The 20,112-nt window shown below is 35.9% G+C and overlaps 1 protein-coding gene across 4 annotated transcripts; it reads left to right on the top strand.

The window, feature by feature from the left end:
• The first annotated feature begins 634 nt into the window (after positions 1-634).
• LOC117422720 (LIM/homeobox protein Lhx3) lies at positions 635-19,781 on the top strand. Of its 4 annotated transcripts, none has more exons than XM_059005706.1 (6): positions 635-1,105; positions 10,564-10,735; positions 11,650-11,852; positions 15,484-15,635; positions 17,621-17,792; positions 18,145-19,781. In XM_059005706.1, exons 1-6 carry the CDS (start codon positions 1,036-1,038, stop codon positions 18,561-18,563), a joined length of 1,188 nt encoding a protein of 395 aa, XP_058861689.1. In that variant the 5' UTR covers positions 635-1,035; the 3' UTR covers positions 18,564-19,781. The 4 variants fall into 4 exon arrangements, with proteins under 4 accessions (XP_058861689.1, XP_058861687.1, XP_058861686.1 ...); XM_059005704.1 differs by lacking the exon at positions 635-1,105 and adding an exon at positions 5,669-5,924 and having other exon boundaries at positions 11,653-11,852; XM_059005703.1 differs by lacking the exon at positions 635-1,105 and adding an exon at positions 5,669-5,924.
• The last annotated feature ends 331 nt before the right edge of the window (positions 19,782-20,112 follow it).

Below are 20,112 nucleotides of genomic sequence, written 5' to 3'. Positions count from 1 at the left end.
CTTCAAGTGAAATAAATGTCACAACACTTTCCATTAACTACACAGAGTTATTAATCCTTAAGCCTATTAAGAAACGTATGTTATTCAAAAGGTAGATATGGTGGTCCACTTAATCTTATCAAAACGATTTCCCTTGCATACAACTCTATTCCTTAATATGTGCATATAAGCTCCCATACCAGTAAGGGATAGCCCAAACCGTCAACCTAGTCTTCAGAGATGTTCTTGTGGACAAGTGAATTAACATGTGAAATGAAGGGATTCGCTGGAATGACAGCACTGTGGTCCCTTTACAAAGGTAGTTTAAATAGTTTCTCCATTGTGTGTTCTGCAACCAGCCTAATGAATGGAAATGCGTGCCTCTCGAAGAAATAAAATGACACACAAAAGGGCAGACAATAGAGTGCATAATGAACAATTCACAATTCTGTTATAGTACCTCGCACTGGAACAAAAGAGTGGCAGGAGCATGACAAGGGAAATTTGCATGATGACAATGTCCGGACGCGGGGCTCCCTCTGCGGCTATTGTGTACAGTGAAAGATGGACACGTGTATGTGAAATGCACGGGGGGACTCGGCCAGAAGACAAGGAACAAGACAGCACGCGCACGCCTCTAGCATCGCGTCCAGCGACTCCCCTTTCAGCACCCTGGACAAGGCAGAGCTTCGGCAGTGTCGCCGCTCAACTCGCTACCTTTGTTATGCTAAAGAGCAGCACGACAAGCAACGCGGGGTCAGCTGACGCTATTTATAGTAGCAGTAAGAAACCCCCTACACAGTTAGTTATAGGTCTCAAAGGTAGCTCTAAACACGTTTTGTAATTTTAGATTTATCATTTATATATTTCAAGTCTTTATTTATGTATTTATTTATGTATTTGTGTATTCTATTCAATAGTTTGTTAGTTTAAGTAGTTTGTGGGGACATTTTTACTATTGTCAAGTCTGCTTGGATACAGCAAGTCGGTGTTTTCTTTACGTTTTTGTTTGTACATATTTATTTAAATTATAAAGGTATTTTTTGGTTAACCAAGATGTTGCTAGAGCACCCGGGATCCGGCTGTCAGAACCAGACCAATTTCACCAGATACAGCTCCAATCAAGGTAAGAATATTGTGTTTCTTTAAAATGTATCTCAGAAGAAAGTGAAATGTTTTCCACCAAATATGCCATGGTCGCTGTATCGATACTCTGTGTGTAGACTGTGCGGACATGCTTTGCTTTCTGGTTTTGCGGCGGTAACACCCTGATGTTTAGTGGCAGGACATAACATGCCATGAAATTGTACCTGTCAGATTCCCACTGCGTCTCCTAAACGGAACTCGTTAAGAAATGCACACCAACGCCAAACTCCATACCAGGGAACAAGTGGTTATGATAAAAAGCTGTGTTTGTTTCGCCAGATAATACAACATTGTAGAAAACAAAAATGACCAAACATAAAATCATCCGTAAAGGTGATCTAAGTATTGATTGCTGCGTCTTCAGTTTTACTAAGTATTGATTGCTGCGTCTTCAATTTTACTAAGTATTGATTGCTGCGTCTTCAATTTTACTTATGCCTCGTCAGAGACATTCAAATCTAATCACAACATTAGATTTAAACCAGTTCCAAACGCGGTATGACTTAATACAATGGAATTTATATACATGTAAATATATCATTTGTATTTATACAAATAAATATGGACCTACACTCTGATAAAGCATATGTCAACATGATACCAAAGGCAAACTTCTCCGAAGGTGGTTGTGGCGAATGTCGTGGTATTGGCTAATTCACTACTGATTTGTTATTCTCAGTGATGTTGCAGATCTTTGTAATGTTACATATAAATGAATCTCTAACGAACTTTGCGTACCCAACAAACCCCCATTCTAATTATATACATATTAACGTGATTATCCAACCATTTTAAAAACGCCATTTGCAAGAATAAAAAATGTACTTACACAACTTTGAAATAACCACAATGCTGTCGACTTTGTTTTATAGGACAATGAAATGTGTGTAAAAATAAAAAGACTTAACACAACACCATATTGTTCACATGCATTTTTATAGCGTAAATACAATTTAGTTAAAAGTGGTAAATATTTATTTATGTATTCAAGCGATTTTTGTTGACATCTTAGGCATATTCCTTTAAGTCTTTTTTTCAGTTGCGTTTAGCCCCGCCGGCAGTAGACGTTATGAATATGTAATGAAGTCCATTGTTAGTAAATGATATGAACAGATGTAAAGCGCGTGCTGTCATTCCACACCACCATTACTCATTGCTGTCAGGCAGGGACCACCTAGACACTAAACCCCCGAAACGACACAACCACAACCTGTCTGTGCGTCCGCGCGGCAGCTTGTGTGCCTGGCTGTTGACCTCCCCTTGGGCCTGCACGCTCAACAGGTAGTGTGTGTCATCACGACAGGTGCAACGGCTGAATGGTCTGCGGTGCAGGTCTACAGGTCGATGAAGATTGCGCACACATCTACAAAACGAGGCACCCATAGCTCAACACATAGAAGCAACACGTTTTACACTTGTAACCTGGAGAAAAACAACTCTGTGCAGATTTAAGCATTCCTTTGAGAATGCGGCAGTAATACACATCAAGGTAAAGATTATAATCAATATGCAATTCAAAATGTGTTCTTTCAACAAAAAAGAAATACATACATACATATATACATACTTACAAATATATCGTATTTTAGTTCCCGTGGGTATAGAGACAAAGCTTAAAGATGAGCACATTATAAAGTAGATATTGAACGTCAACGGACTGTTCAGTTATGTTGCTCATTTAAAAGTGAAGGATTGACTTTTCTTTTCAGCTTGTGTAAAACTACTGAGATGATTACATTTTCTAAAAGCAAGCGCTCTTCTACATTCCTGTCGTGTTTATATACGTTTTGATCTTATAAAAGATCAGAAATATGACGGGGATCTTGTGAATGTCGTTTTAAATCTATGTTAAACGAATACATAAAACAACAATAAAAAAACCACGTCACCTCAATTACATGAATTAAGTAACTGTAAAAAGCATATATGCAATACACACATATAAAATCGAATTTATAAATTATTAATGGTTATTAACTTAATAGTAATGCTTTTTTGTAAACATTCTGTCATAATTCTATGTTTTACAATTTACCGTTGCTGTGTTTATATATATATATATATATATATATATATATATATATATATATATATATATATATATATATATATATATATATATATATTCAAACATAGCCTATAATGTTTTATTAAGCCATAATTGTAGTGTATAAACTATAAATGTGCCTGTGGTTTTACCCTCCAAATAACAAACTTGAGATCCCATTACTACTACTACTACTACTACTACTACTACTACTACTACTACTACTAATAATAATAATAATAATAATAATAATAATAATAATAATAACACATATATTATACCATATGTCATACGCACATCTCAATATGTAAAAAAGCCAACCACAATAATATACATCTTAAAATACAACCAAAAATAAATACAGCACACACATACAGCAAACACGGGATCAATAAGCTACTAACAACCAAACGAGCAAGATGGGCTGAATGGCCTCCTCTCGTTTGGAAACTTTCTTATGTTCTTATTACAGCCAGCAGACCAAATACAGAGCAGTTACCTACCTTAATATTATTATGAGAAAAGCGTATATCGTAAGGATCTGCTAGCTTAAAATGAATCACTTAAAATAACCATAAAACATATATCATTTTTTACTTATAACAGACCTGTGCATCTTGTATATTTATAATAATAAACTGCTAAATATCCCATAGAGTCGATCTAATCGAAAAAAAATTAAAATTAGCAGTTTCCTCTTTAATGCGTCCATTTTCGTGCAAACCCCATTAAGATCAAGTTGCTTTCCCTAGATGCCCCTCGTTTTATTTTGCCGATAATCATCGCTCATTTTATTCCATTACTGTCTCCTGCCCCTACAGAAGAGAGCGATCAATAAGACATACAAAATATTATTAAAGGTTAAAAGTAAGAAAGAACATTGAAGCATCGCGCACCTTTCACCAAAATGTGTTTCATATACTCTGGAAATGCAGGCAAATGGGCATTGATTTTGAATTCATCAGAGGAAACATCAGCGGTGGCACTACGCTTGATTTCCCAAGGCACCTTTTTGCACTAAAGATCACTGTCAAGACAATGTATCTGGGTGTTACCTCACTTAGCATTGTATTGAATTGCCGATCCTTCCCAAAGTAAACAGTTGTCTTTTAGAAGTCACTATGTGGACATGTCTTGTTTTTAAGACATAGCTTTTCCACCAATCGTCTTTCAGTCTGTTATTCTCCACTGTCGATATTAACACGTGATACAGCAGATATCCGGTTAAGAACTGAGCGCGTGTTAGTGTCAAAATCGACAGTGCGTAGTGGCCTTATTTTTTTCTGAAAACAATGATTGCTCCCTTGCATTTCACTATTGTTTGGTGTGGCTGATTGCAGAATACAATCTCTTTTTAGAATGAAGTGGCGTAGCATTTGGTAATAACAGAAGACTCTGATGAATTACAATCAGTAGGAAGTGGGAACTGTCTTTAAACAATGTTTAACATGAATGTTTGGACCGACACACTGATGAATAAGGGTTACTACACTCACAGTACGACCCATGTCAGAACAGCGCTGAGCTCACATTTACCACCCTTTGATGTAAGCTTCTCTAGTACACTTCTTCTGATGCTCTTATATTTGGCGGTATACATTTTTACTGTATTTTTTCTGCTATCCGTTGCTCGAACATTGACTCTGAAATATGGACCCCACTCAACTCCAAAATAACGTTCTATCCATTAAGCCTGCTTTGATAATATCATCTCCCCTCCATTCTTACATTCTTCTGCTCTCAGATGTAAGTTTAGCTTGATCTTCGATATCTCACTGGTAACCCAACAAACTCCCTTGCAACTGCTTTCATCAACTCCCAGCCACATGAAATCCTAATAAAATGGGCTTTATTATACAGGGCAACAGCAGTGAGTTTAATGGACACAGATGCGTTAATTACATGTTTCAAGAGAACACATTTTGTCCATTAAGCGTCGTTATTGTTTAAATTCAAAATGCATGCCGTTTCATTATTGAAGTAGCCCTGCTAACTTATCCAAGTATGCTGGTTTAATAAAGTCATTTTAAATATAAAATGAATCGTCTCCATATTGTTTTTATTGATTTGTTACTTGCAAGACACAACTATGAATTGAATTATGTTTTTGACCTCACGGTCAAAATGACTTTACGTGTGCTCACTTATCAGCAAATTGGTTTAATTAAATCGTGAAATAAAATAAAATATTGGAGCAGAATACACGAAGGGGCAAAAAGATGACTGAATTTAAGAACCAAATATTATATAAAATGTTATATATTGGTAACGCCACTCTGGAGATAATTAAACAAGAGTACTATACTCGTGCATACAACTGAACCCATTTGTTTTGCACCCTGTTGACCTTTGAGTCCTTGAAAGCGCAACACCTTTCCGCTTATTGTCTGTAATGATATTCCATCTCCCGTGCCTCCTCTAAACTCCCCAGTCACCAGGGGTAACCGCGCTGCACGCTCACGCCTATGTTCTCTCTTGCATTCACGAAGCCAACTCCAGCGCACTGTACAGTCCACGAAAACCTTCAATAACAATACGTCTGGGATCTCTGAAGTGGCCTGCTCTTGAAAAAGCCTATACATTTATACTGAACTGAGGAAAATCGTCATACCTTGAAGGGACCCCCTAGTTTTGTTGTACACAGAGGGATAATGCAAGATGGATTCTCTTAACCAATGTAACGCATCCAGTGAAGCACCCAGTACGGATATGCTCCTAGCCCTGTTAGCTCAGAACGAAGAGCTACGCAAAGGTATATACTATTATAAAGATATTAGAAGTCTTCTGGAGTCTTTGACAGTTTGAAAAACAGAAAAAAAACATCTATACATTATGAACAGCATGCTGCTCTCTTTCTGTGTGTCAATGTCAACTTTCTAAATTACTACGAACATTAAAACTGACTACATTAAAACGTTTTGTTAGTCATGCACGCATAGTAAGGTTGTTGTTCTTTGGAAGGGAGATATGTATAAGTGGATGTGAAGGGTTTCTATTAACTTTGGTTTATATAATATATTTTCAGGTTGAAATTCGTTTTATTGAGCGGTGTTTCATCCAAGGGGTTTCAACTCTAAAATGCAGGAAACCGCGTATTTATTGAACTTTGCAGCCAACGTAGAAATATTAGGTCAGTGTGATATACAATGAGCCCACCAGAATGGGATTATATATATATATATATATATATATATATATATATATATATATATATATATATATATATATATATATATATATAGATAGATAGATAGATAGATATATATAGATATAGATAGATATAGATATAGATATAGATATAGATATAGATAGATAGATAGATAGATAGATAGATAGATATTATTAATACACATGGACACTATGGAATTGTAAAATTTTGCAACAGTTCTAGACATTGGCATGCTAATCCATACGCATGTGCAACGTCAGTAGAAATGTTATTGTATTATATTAGGGTGCCTACATATTGAGCGGAGGATGTTACCTCTCGTCAGAATTACATGTAATGCTGTTCGTTTATCTTTGTAATGCACCGGATTACGGCTAAAACAGGGAGGCAAGGGATTAGGGGCAGAGAAGGCAGATCCGCGGGGGTGACATATGTCTCATCTTTTTATTCTGGCACACCATAAAGCAATTTTACCCAGCATCTTAAAAAAAGAGGACAAATGCCAGTATCCAGTGAAAAGTTTTGACAGATTTTTTAAATCACTTTTTCGAATAATAAATTACCTTGATGGATAACCTTTTGTTTATTATCTAGTTTATTTATAAACTTGTATTTGTTCTTAACAAAATCATATCCTCTTCATTGACAGAAGTTCAACATATATTTTTTTCCTTGTGGACTACATAGTAAATATTGAAAAAATATAATACGTTATACATTTTTACAGTTCGGCAACATAGTATTAAAAACAGATAGTCCACAAATAAAAGCATTTCATTAATGATTGAAACAAATACATAAACAATCACAATGATTATGAATAGTAACCATGTTTATACTGCCGAAGCTGAACAGGTTGTCTTTAACGAATTATGACAATAAAAGTTGAAAAAAAAAAATCGAGAGGCCGTTAATTAAGACTCCGACAAGACAAACTACTTGAATGAGCTCGTTGTTGTTTCAATTTTAAAAATATAATATTGAAATTGATTGTAAAATCTTCAAAAAATGTTATCATATCTCGATTGTGATGTAGTTTTACACAGCGTTATAAATTAACAATGGGCCGGTGCTCGTGCATCTGTTCTCGACGTTGTTCTACTCGCAGGTGTGCTGGAGTCATGACAGAAACCTCCGCATTAATGTTTTATAAAACCAACAAAAGAAAAATGATGCTTCCTTCGGATAAGGAGCTACAAGCTTGCATCCGTAATTAATTATTTAAAGGATAAAACCTGAAATTTAGGCTCCCATCCTCTAGCTAGCCAGACCTGAATGTTAATAAATAAATAAATAAATAAATAAAAAGTGTCTCTTTTTATCCAACATCCAAAAGTAATGTGTAAAACAAGAAAATAGAACTGATAATAACATCTTTAATGTAGCGCGTTAGTAAATTATTATAAAGTAATTGCTAGGAAACAAACACTTTTAAAAGTTACCATTAAAAGTTTGAAAGGATTTGTTCAGGGCGGGAATTCTGAGTGTATTTGAGGTCCTGCGCTGTTGATACATGTGTATGCAGTATTGTTATTATTCGAGCGTTAAAATGTGTTTCCAGATAGGCTTCTGTATTTATAAGACGAGCTGTGCTCTTTAAATTAGACTGACTCTCATTTCTCCTCCACTGTCCAGTTTGCAAAAGGAAAGACTAACAAAACCCTGCCCATTTGTATATGTCGATATCGATTTTAACAATAAAATATACAGTTTTAGAGTATATACTTATTTTGCAAAACATTGTCCGTGTTAAATTCAGCCTAGCTCACCCGGACATTGTGAAAGGAAAGCAGGTTCACTCATCCAGAAGACCTGACTGACCCAGGGGGGCTGCTGGAAGTAGAAGACGTTCGTGCTCTCTCAACTTTACAATAAAGACAGAAACAGGGCAAGCTGTGTTAAACAGCCCTATTTAACCGCTAATATACACCTTTCCCAGGTTCCACATCTGTCACCTAAAAACAACGTCTTCCCAAACTGTACCTTTCGCCATTCTGAAACATGAACAACTTGTAAATGTGACTGGACTGACCCACAGTTCTGTTTTACTTCAACTTTATTTTTCGCTATTTCAAAGAAACTATATTCACAAAACTCAAGCAACTTTAAATAAATCACGAGCTTTGTGAAGTGGACCGAATAGAAATAAGTTTTTATAGGTGATATTTTTACTGCCAAAATTCAGCATTGCAACATAATACTGCAATCCCTATATAGCAGTAGAGTGATAACGGTTAACAGACACATTATATACATTGGGATTTTGCTATAGGCCACGAGGCGTCTTTACTCCGGCACTGGTTGGCCGATGAGCTAATAGCTTTATCCATTATCTCTGCTTCATTCCTTTGGGTATTTTTTTTTTCACTGCCTGGTTCAGACCTAGAAGGCGCTCAAGAACGGTGTTTTTATATGACCATCTAAGTTTACAGTCTATATCAACACACGGAAGTGTATGTAAAGGAGAAACAGCTCTAGCGCTTGTAATGAGCTGAAGGGTGGTCGTTGAATGCACAAGTCAAGGAAGACGCAAGTTTTCTTTCTTCGGCAAAGGAAACATCAAAGCTGGAGCCTGGATTTCGGCATGCAGAGTAAGGGTCTTTCTCCTCAAGTGTCTCTTCAAGCGGGTCCTTCTCCCTTGAGATTCGGGTGTTTGGTGGGGGAGAGGGAGGGGTCTGTTACATTAATTTCTCAAGAGTTAAGGTTCATATTAATGTAAGAGATTACACTTTTTTTTGTTCTTGGGTGATCAGATTAGACGTAGCCAAGCAGAAGAAATGTGTTTTTTGTTTTAATAAGACGGTGTCTTTAAGCTTCTCCCCTGTATTGTTGAGAAGACGAGGCGCTTGTCTTAGTCCCCTGTATTGTTGAGAAGACGAGGCGCTTGAGTTCATTTGGGGGATTAGATCGGTGGATGTCGCGTGCCCAGTATTGTTTCTTCCTCTGAAGTTATTGTTTACGAAAATGGGCTGTCAACCTTGGACTCTTACTTTAGCCGGCAAGTCTTGAGTGTTTTTTTACACGTGCTCTGCAGTTTATGAAGTTGTGTGATTTATACAAAATGTTGTTCCAAAACCGGAGCAATAACCTAAATACTATTTATTTCCTTTTTTTTGCTACACAGCATGTTATGTAATATAGCTGCACCAATTGTTAAAGTCAACTTTGATTTGTTTTTCGACATACAATGCTTTTTGTTAAATTGTATCTGCTTTCGGAACAGGGGATTTGTTTAAAATGATTTCATGTTCAATATTTCCTAAGTGGTTTACTTCTTTACATTTAATATGCTGTCGTTTTTTGGTGCTAGAATAGTACTTGCATGCAAATTATTTACAATGAATCTAATATCAATTCATATTTCCTAGTCAATATTTTGAACTAATAGCATAGTGCCATTTAAGTTATTTGTATTTTCTTTAGAATGAATGCCCTTGCATTAGTGACACGAGCGCACATGGTGTAGAATATGACCTTTTTTAAGTTACATCCAAAATATATATTTTTATGGTTAGAATGTTTTTGTAAATTGCAATCATGCTTTTTTACATACTAATACATATTGCTTTTTTAGTTGACGAAAAAATCTTAATATACATTGTATCAAATAAAACCATTATAAAACTAATAGATTGTTCTACAGAAGTGATACGGTTGAATATACTTAACTGTACAGACCAGGACATGGTGTTTATTTGTGTGTGTGTATTTGTTTGAGATGTGTCACGATATGTATTGTATACTATCTTCTTTCAAAAGCAAGACTGGGTGACACAGGTCTGCATGTATCAGCACAACAATGATAACACACGCGTAACTGAGCATATTGAAAACATGTTTAATTCGTACCTTTTCCAGTTTAGAAGAGCAACGGCACCTAGATTATTATTATTATTATTATTATTATTATTATTATTATTATTATTATTATTATTATTATTATTATTATTTTGTAGGCTAACCATAAAATATACAGCTGTATAAATAATATAACAAGAACAGTATGTAAACCTACTACTACTAAAAATGAACTTCATAAACAGATGTGTTTGATTGAGGAATAAAAAAATCAAATATTTAACATCTATTTGAGCTGAATTTCAACACTACTACTACTACTACTACTACTACTACTACTACTACTACTACTAATAATAATAATAATAATAATAATAATAATAATAATAATAATAATAATAAGGGATGTGTTGGTGTCTTGCAGAGATCCCTATGTGTGCGGGCTGTAACCAGCACATCGTGGACCGGTTCATTCTCAAAGTGCTGGACAGACACTGGCACAGCAAGTGTTTGAAATGCAGCGACTGCCAAACCCAACTGGCAGACAAGTGCTTCAGCAGAGGCGAGAGCGTCTATTGCAAGGAGGACTTCTTCAAGTGAGTGATCATGCATTGTACTGTCCTGTACTCTGACAAGCCGATGCCAGCTTCCTAATACCAGTAAACCACATGCATGCACTGTAAACCAAATATTCAAGTAAACATGCATCGTATGCAGCATCTTTTAAACACAGTTTAGTTTGTATATACTTTAAACTGCAGTGCTGGTATCAAACAGTTGAAATAAACACTTTTGGTTTTTTTTTTTTAAATCTGTTGCATAATATTTGTTTAATTTTAAACATGAAACAAGGAATGAAGGAAATTAAATAGATGGCTTTGATTAGTTTACTGTACCATATTTGTGTGGGATATATGATGTTTTACAGTGCAAGTATAACGCTAGAGAACTATACAAGTTAGTGCAATTTTATGATGAACTTCCTGGATGCAGTTACTTACAAAAATATCGTAGTGATGCATCTATATGCAAGATCTGTTTTACATTTTGAAGTCTGACATCTTTTAAAATATACAGTTACAGTGATCTAACAAAAAACAACTAGCCTATATTACCTTCATAACACATGCACTGTAGAAAATGCCATTGTTTACATTGAAATCGTTCATATTATAAACATTTTAATCCAGAAAAAATATATAGGCTACAAAAGAGGCAAACAACTATTTTCCCATTAGTAATTATTATTAACAGAAAATAAATATATTTCTATAGGTTTTCGTAAGTTGATTATTCTGCATTGGTACACCTACTGTATTGTATTGTAAATGGTATTTTATTTCCAATATTGTTGTCTCACAATTTTGATGATTTTACCCAGGGCAAGAATAAGCTTTTCTGTATGGGGTGTGTAATATTGCTCTAATAACGTTAAGATGGTGAAGGGTGTATTTGCTTGTAGCGGATACACCTTGAGAATCATATAAATTGCTAATTGTATTTCCAAAAGGAGGTTTGGGACTAAATGCGCCGCCTGTCAGCAAGGTATTCCGCCTACACAAGTGGTCAGAAGGGCCCAGGACTTCGTTTACCATCTTCACTGCTTCGCCTGTGTCGTGTGCAAGCGGCAGCTAGCAACTGGAGACGAGTATTACCTAATGGAGGACAGTCGTCTCGTGTGCAAGGCTGACTATGAGACCGCCAAACAAAGAGGTGAGTCGGGTGCTATAGCCAAACCTGTCCCCCCTTAACCACTGCTCATGACTGGGGCAATATCAACCAAGGATACCAGGGTACTCCACTGTAAAAATAAGTGTTTAAGAATTAAGCATACATCTTGTGGAACAGATTCTAAACACATTTAAGTGATTAGTTTAATTGTTTTAGACTATAATTTATATGACCAAAGATTTTCCAAAATAAGCATTACAGTGCAAAGTATATATATATATATATATATATATATATATATATATATATATATATATATATATATATATATATATATATATATATATATATATATATATATATAACGTTGCAGTAGGTTTAATTTTAATCCTTAAACGTTTGATTTACTTTTAGAATCTGGTTTCCTTAAAGTTGAGCAAATGCACAAATAATAAAAAATATTTTAGAAAGTTAAAATCGAATTAAATAATATGGTAAAATCAATCGGTAAATCAATGGGTACGTTCCCTTTTTTTGAGTAAAGCCTTTATTATAATCTTTCGATAGGGTTCGAGTAAAGTATTTATTTTTGATGCACAAAACGTGTTACCACAATATGTAGTTCTTATTGCACTATAAGAACTTTGAAAAGGGCAGTATTGGTTTCAAATTTTCACACCCAAAAAATGTAAGCAAAATAAAATAATTTTTAATACAATCTAAGATATTATTATAGGCGACACGCTCCCAGATTCAGGAACACTGGAACATTAGGTATTCATTCGAGTTTATTATTATTATTATTATTATTATTATTATTATTATTATTATTATTATTATTATTAATAAACATGGTGTCTTATACACGGTGTTGGCGCGGGACCCGTGTAAAATAAGTTCATAGTAAGGTTGATGATAAAACCTAGTAGGCATGAACACAACAAAACACCGTTAATACCAAAACAAACAACAACGGTTTTATCTGCAGAAGACGGGGAGAAATTTGTGTAAGAGCAAAATAATGTAAGGATGTTAGGCAGTGTAGAAGGATGGCCCTCAGAAAGCAGAGGCTCTTGAGTGACGAGGATATCATCCAATGCACTTTAAAAAAAGACAAACACATTTCTACTCGCCCTTCCCGCCCCATTTTTTTAAAATGATGTTTTGCAATGTTATTCTCAAAACGTCTTCAGTTATTCGAAAATAAACACTGCTAGTTTTTCAGTTACTGTCTGTTGCTATGTCGCCATGTACAATAAATAATAAACCCCAAAAATGTACATATAAGCAGTGGCGCTGGAACAATTTTTATAGTGGAGGTGCTGAAAGTCATTGAACAAAACTGTAGCCCCTGTATATGAGGGAAGGAGGTGCCCAGCACTTCAGTCCGGCACCCCTAGTTCCAGTGCCCCTGTATGTAAGGCTGTAATTCCATCTCGGGTTTCTGGTGACATTGATTAACCATTCGAGCTCTCCTGATTTATGTCACCACGAACCATAGATAGAATTATTATGCAGAGTTTGGTGTATATTATTATTATTATTATTATTATTATTATTATTATTATTATTATTATTATTATTATGAAGAGGAGTTGTGTTTTGGAGACATTCGGCAAATCCAATAGGCCTAGTTAAAACAACCAATATTATGGTTAGTTCTCAAAATGTAATCTGCATAAGACTGGCATCAATAATACAAATAATTTAATCGTACTGCAAAAAGAAAGAAAAAAAAACAACAACAGAAAAAAAACAATGTGAAAACGTAGACTATATTATTGCAGTTAAAATAGTTTTGCATATTTAAAAAAACATGTAATTTAATAACATTGAACAGGTTCAGTGTAATACTATAGAACTACTTGGAATACACCAAGTCAAAGTCTACTTCCATTTTGTAGAAATGTATTAAACAAAAAACCTTTGTAGTATTGTAAAACCAAATGTTTAAGAATTAAACACAATCCCTCGACAGATTTGAAAACATCTTAGTGCTTATTTTAATTGTTTGAAAGTATACTATGTGTTGCACAAGATGAATATTTAATTCTTTAGAAATGGTGTTCTACAGTGTATCTTATCAGATCTGTTTATAAAAATAATTGATAGGCCTCTATTTCAAAATTATATCCAAATTATGTTTCAATAATAGTTTTGGTGTAATTAAGAAATTAAGCATGTAAAATCAATATACAGACATAACTTTCCTTGAAATTGTGCTGGCCTGAACCCATAGGCATCAAAATGGCTGACAGCTATTTAAACACAAGCAGAAATGTATCACATGTCTGGCAACAGCTGATCTGATAGTGACCTTTTGTTCAGAATTGCACTGTGCTCGTGCTCCCGTCTAAATGATTAGAAATGAAGGGTTAGCCCAGCCGACGTGTTAGCGAACGCTTTCTCTTTGTACCCACTAACCTTTCATTAACAACCGCTTTGAACTGTGAACTTCATCTGTGAGGTCAACAGGTCATCCATAAAACACTTGACCCACCTGCGCTAATAATCCCTGCAGCCAGCCTCCCAATCGATAGTGCTCTTCAAATGTGCTGCAAATTCAAGTGCACTGGAGAAAGAAGAATGGACTTTCCACTCAGAACACTGCACCACATCTATTGGGCCAACAGTCAGCAAATTATTCAGCTGATCAGTACAGGCATGTCCTTCAGGACCAGAAAACATGTTTATTCTATTTTTTTTCTAACTGTCTAAATCAAAAAAGCATGGCTTTGAAAAGGGGTACATCCAGTCTGATCACTGTGTCACTCATTTTAAAATACACATATGATTTATAATAGCATTGAATATTATTTTGCAATCCAGTTCTCGTTTTCCCTCTTTTTAAAAACCAGACTGAAAGTCTCTACAGTGCTAAAAATGCATAATAAAAAATCAGAAGATGGATTATACCAATAGCAAAATTAAATTAGGATTATGAATATAATATAATTAAATACTGCATGAACCACAAATGACAATCTTGAAAAGAAGGCACGTGTGATGGGATTTAACACATGTTTAACTAAACACTGAAAGACAAATATCCCTTTAAAACCAAAGCTGGTTTGAACTCATCCAGTGGGCACCGGTTGTTTAATGCTATATAACCACAAGTAAGCCATTTGTTTATTCAAGTTGCTTCTGATAGATTTTATTTTGTAACTAACGTTCTGCATCATTTTAAGATGAAGCACAAAGCCTTACCCATATCTCTGTGGCTATTTGTTTATCGTATAGGTTATGTATTCTAATTATGAGTAATAAAAATGACAAATTAGATTGCACTTGATAATTACAGAATAGAAAGATTGCTAGTTAGAAAGCAGACTCAGTCAACCCGAATGACATTAATGCATACCAGAAAATAATTCCATGCAGAACCTATATGGTTCTTTTGGGATTTCTCTGCAATCCTTGTAATGTTCTATAAACAAGCATTCTTATATACTATTCTGAAAACGGTGTAATGGGTTACATTTGGAATAAAACATTGATAAATCGAATCTAAAATGTAAAAAATGCACGTGCTTATTTAACAGAGGGTGTGTTTTATTAAAGTTGTTTTCACATTATATAGTATCTACGCATGTAGCACAGTTTGTCTTAGTCTCCTTGGAGTTTCCAGTCTGTGAAGTCGGTGACAGCATTACAGTTCCCTGTATTTCAGAGGCAGACTCCACTGCGAAACGACCCCGGACCACCATCACAGCCAAACAGCTAGAAACGCTGAAAACCGCCTACAATAACTCCCCCAAGCCAGCCAGACATGTCAGAGAACAGCTATCTTCGGAGACCGGGCTGGATATGAGAGTAGTGCAGGTATCTTATTTTATTTCAAATTCTATTGGTTAAAAACAGAGATAGCTGGGGGTAAGTGTGGGACTGGGACTAGACAGACAGACACACAGGACAATACACATAAGACTACGTAACTATAAAGATAGATATAAATATTATGGTGCATACAATTATTATTATTATGTTTTGCATATGTATACAAACGTTTATATATGTGTGCTAAGGCTTCGTTTAATGTGTTGTACCTTTTAAAATATGTAAATGTGTTTTGCCTTGTAATAGATGTTATAGAAATTGATACATTAATGGGTTTAAGATTCAGACCATAAAACGGACGATTTTTTTCAGTTTTTAGTTTAGCTTGAGTGGGGGTCGTCCAACTTTTACAAATACATTTGTAATTCGATTAATACACACTTGCTAGTTTAAATAACCACTTTTAAACATCATGACATAAAAACACGAGTTGTGGTTCAGCACCAATGTTCCGGAGAGCGACACTGCGTTGAACGACGTCGTCTGACCAGGATCCCTGCAACCCATACCTTCTGCTTTAATAAAGTGCTAAGCTGTGTATGACAACCAACGCATGTTATGTACGGGAGTCTAAATTCCACCTCACACGTTTTAAGGTGTTTAGTATCTAAAGGTATCGCATTCTGTCGACAGACCAGTCTGGTAAAGGCCTAGTGACGTTAAATTGTAGTTTAAATAATTATATGCAGTCCAAATTGCCTGCCTATTAGAGGTATTCTACCATTAAACTGCAGTTACCATGTCAATAATCTGGAGTCAGACTACAAGTCATAACCGTATCCCTCATTTTGTTTGTTTCCTCCGTTTTTTATTCATGTTTATTTTATTTAATCGAAAAAAAAAATTAATTACGGGAAGCATTTGCATTTACAGGCTCCTATATACGGTCATCATATTTAAACACGACCCTCCTGAAGAATCGTGACGTATTATGAAACAAATCTATAAAATATTAAAGGTGAGGTGCTCTCGCCCGCACTTGTCAACACGCCTGGCTCGCGAGACGTAGCGTCATAGAACTCTGAAACCGATTGTAGATTCGAAAATCCTGTGAAACTAATGTGAAATAAATATTGTAAATAACACATTTACACCTAATATATGACCTTTATGTTGTTTAAATTTAAAGTTACACGATACATTTGACATTTCAATAATTAATTTCCGAAAACATTACACAATTGTGGCTTGCTCAAATAAAAAATAGGTTGGCTGTGCTGATTTTAACACATGCTTTACAGTTCAGTTTTGTTTAAATCAAGAATCACAACAGAGACCATGAAACGAAATAAAAAAACCTACTTTTTCATGTGATATATTAGGCTACAGTTGTTTTCCACTTGATAAAAACATCTATTACAAAAGTATTAATTTTATAATACTGGGACCATCTTTTCATAAACAACACTACAGGTGTGTTTGTAGGACTTTGGTACAGGTGTAACACGAGCATAAAACGCATCCCTGATGAACATCCCCGATTCTGAAACATTGTGACATCAATTATAAATAGCCACTCTGAGCCCATTAATTATTTACTGTTCAAGCTAGAGCAACAGGCCGTGTTCTAGCACAACGTATATGAATTCATGAATGAATTAATGGTTTAATCAATCAATCTTGGAGCCAGCCTCAATGTGTTAAACAATGCAAACATTAATACATGTTTAGAAGACCTACAGAATACAAAGCACCTACCGCAGGTGAGACTTACAGTTAGTGTACATGTTGAAAAAGCAATAGTACACATGAGTTAATGCATCGATTTAATTTTAAAAAATGGCACAACCAAAGAAAATAGGAGCACTCCCATGTATGTATTGCATATGCAACATTTGTCAGCTCACGAAAAGAAATGTATAAATTAAATCATGAATCTCTCTCTCTCTCTCTTAACTCGTGTAGTTAAGCTGATCCACACCCACTCAGGACACAGTGATGATGTGCCTCTGACTGTTTCCTCAATGCAGGTTTGGTTCCAGAACAGACGAGCCAAAGAGAAGAGGTTAAAAAAAGATGCAGGCAGGCAGCGGTGGGGCCAGTACTTCCGCAGCATGAAGAGGTCCCGGGGGAGCTCCAAGTCAGACAAGGACAGCATCCAGGAGGAGGGGCTGGACAGTGACGCTGAGGTCTCCTTCACAGGTACCACTGGCTTGCCAGCTTTTAAAAGTGGTGGCCTTGAGCCAGGCAATTGCCACAGTTGTTGTTGTTGTTGTTGTTGTTGTTATTATTATTATTATTATTATTATTGTTGTTACTACTACTACTACTACTACTAATAATAATAATAATAATAATAATAATAATAATAATAATAATAATAATAATAATAATATACACATAAATATGTACATATCAACTTTACTGTAAAATTTTCTTTAATGTTTCAATATTACATACAATAATACACTCTGGTTATTACACAGCAACCCTAATCTGTACATTAAAAATGAATAAAGCATAAAGTAAAATTACTGTTATATTTATTTTACAGATGAGCCATCTTTGTCAGAGATAAGCCACTCAAATGGGATATACAGCGGCCTGAGTGAGGCCTCCCCAGCCTTGGCCAGACAAGCAGGGAGCCATGGTGCCTTCCCAATGGAGCACGGTGTGATCCCAGCCCAGAACCAGTACCATGACATCCGTTCCAGCAGTCCCTATGGCATGCCCCAGTCCCCCAGCTCGCTGCAGGCAATTCCTGGACACCAGCCACTCATCTCTAGCCTGGCCTACCCAGACTCTGGGCTGGCCATTATGGCCCAGAGTGCACAGGGCATGACCCAGGCCATGCGAGTGTTGGGCGGAAATGGACCCAGTTCAGATTTGTCCACCGGGAGCAGCGGTGGGTATCCAGACTTCCCCACCAGCCCTGCCTCGTGGCTGGACGAAGTGGACCACACTCAGTTTTGATGATCTGGTCCTCTTTCATAAACTGTGTTAAACCCAGCAAGCCTTTTTGGATCTTCTTCTCAAGCCCTATAGGGCAGGAAATAAAAAAAAAAAAACATTACTGGTTACCAAAAACAAAGTTATTTTTATTTTCAACAGGAACAGGTGGTCAACAACATGTCAGACCTTCACTGTAAATGGGGTTTTGAGTCTATCGAGGGACTGAACACAAGAAGCTGAGGGGAAGAAAAAACAACATAGAATAGCCAGGCTTACCCCCTGACAGAGGGTCTCTTTATTGTGCTGGAAGCAAGCTCTTTTAAAGTGAAGTTACATTGTTGGGAACACCAATGCAAGAGTCATCAAAGAGAGAAAAATCCGTAATAGGTATAGACTTCATTATTTGATAGAAAGGGACCTTCTCTGTGAGAAATGGATGTCCATCGTGAAAAAGTACAAGCATCAACAATAGATACTGGACTGTAGTTCCAACTGATGAGTGAAGACCACATCACGTGCTTCCACAGATGGGCAGTGGCCTGGAACAAGCAATGCAGGGTTTTCTATACAGGTGCTTACTAGCTAGTGATGCCCATGCATTAATTCAAATCTAGCTGTCCTATGAATGCCAATACAACTTTGTTTCAGTGGCTACTATTGGAGCTATAACGTGTACCTTCACTGATTTGTAGGGTGTTCTTGTAACTTCTTGTCAGTCAGAATGGGTGTTTTGGTGTGTGTCCCCCCCCCCTCCCCACAAACTCTTCTGAGTGAATCGAGATCCTGACCCCTGCTTTTCTTTCAGTGTTGTAGGTGTGAGATCTGGAGAGGTAACATTCCTTGTCTGTCTTTTGTATTTTCAATCCGAACACTGCAGAGCTTGTTTGTCATGTTTCAATTTGCAGTGTCTGATTGTTGCCAAAGGTCAAATGTGACAGCTCATATTTTCTGGTGTTTTTATTTTTACAACAAACCCCCTCCAGATGAAAAGTTCAAGGATTTCTAACCAAACTCAAATACTGGACATTTTAGGGAAACAACCCCAGTAAAAGTGGACCCCTGTTTATAAGTGGCTGTTCTATGCATTTGCCTGCTGTCTTCAAAGGTATCGTGTACGTCCCGTTATACTGATTACACCTGGGTGTGCTGGCCCCAGGGCGGTGTAAGGGTTTGTTTCTGTGGAAATGTTTTATGTCTTTTATTTATTCTCTCTGATGATCAAATTATACAAGTCTTTAATAAATTTGTCAACTAAAGTTTGCAATCTTTACTCTTTTCTAAGTGCCTATACATTGTCTTTGACTTCTACATTTAAGAAATCCATTTTATTAGCCCCACCAGCTGTATTCTGCTAACCCAGGTATTAAATAGCTGATTTATTCCTTAGTTTTCTTAGTTTATTCTAACATTACTTAGACAGTAGTCCTTGTTTCTTTACATTCCCCAAAATTACAGTTTTTTATTACCACTTGAAAATACTTTGCTTCAAAATAACTTTGTCAAATAGAAATACTATTGCAGCAAGGTTACAAATTACACATTTACAAACTTACACAGTTTTACTGAACAC

This window comes from Acipenser ruthenus, chromosome 31 (assembly GCF_902713425.1).
Source record: "Acipenser ruthenus chromosome 31, fAciRut3.2 maternal haplotype, whole genome shotgun sequence".
Taxonomy (NCBI): domain Eukaryota; kingdom Metazoa; phylum Chordata; class Actinopteri; order Acipenseriformes; family Acipenseridae; genus Acipenser; species Acipenser ruthenus.
Note: the sequence above shows the minus strand (reverse complement) of the source record. Positions and strands in the feature narration are given on the sequence as shown.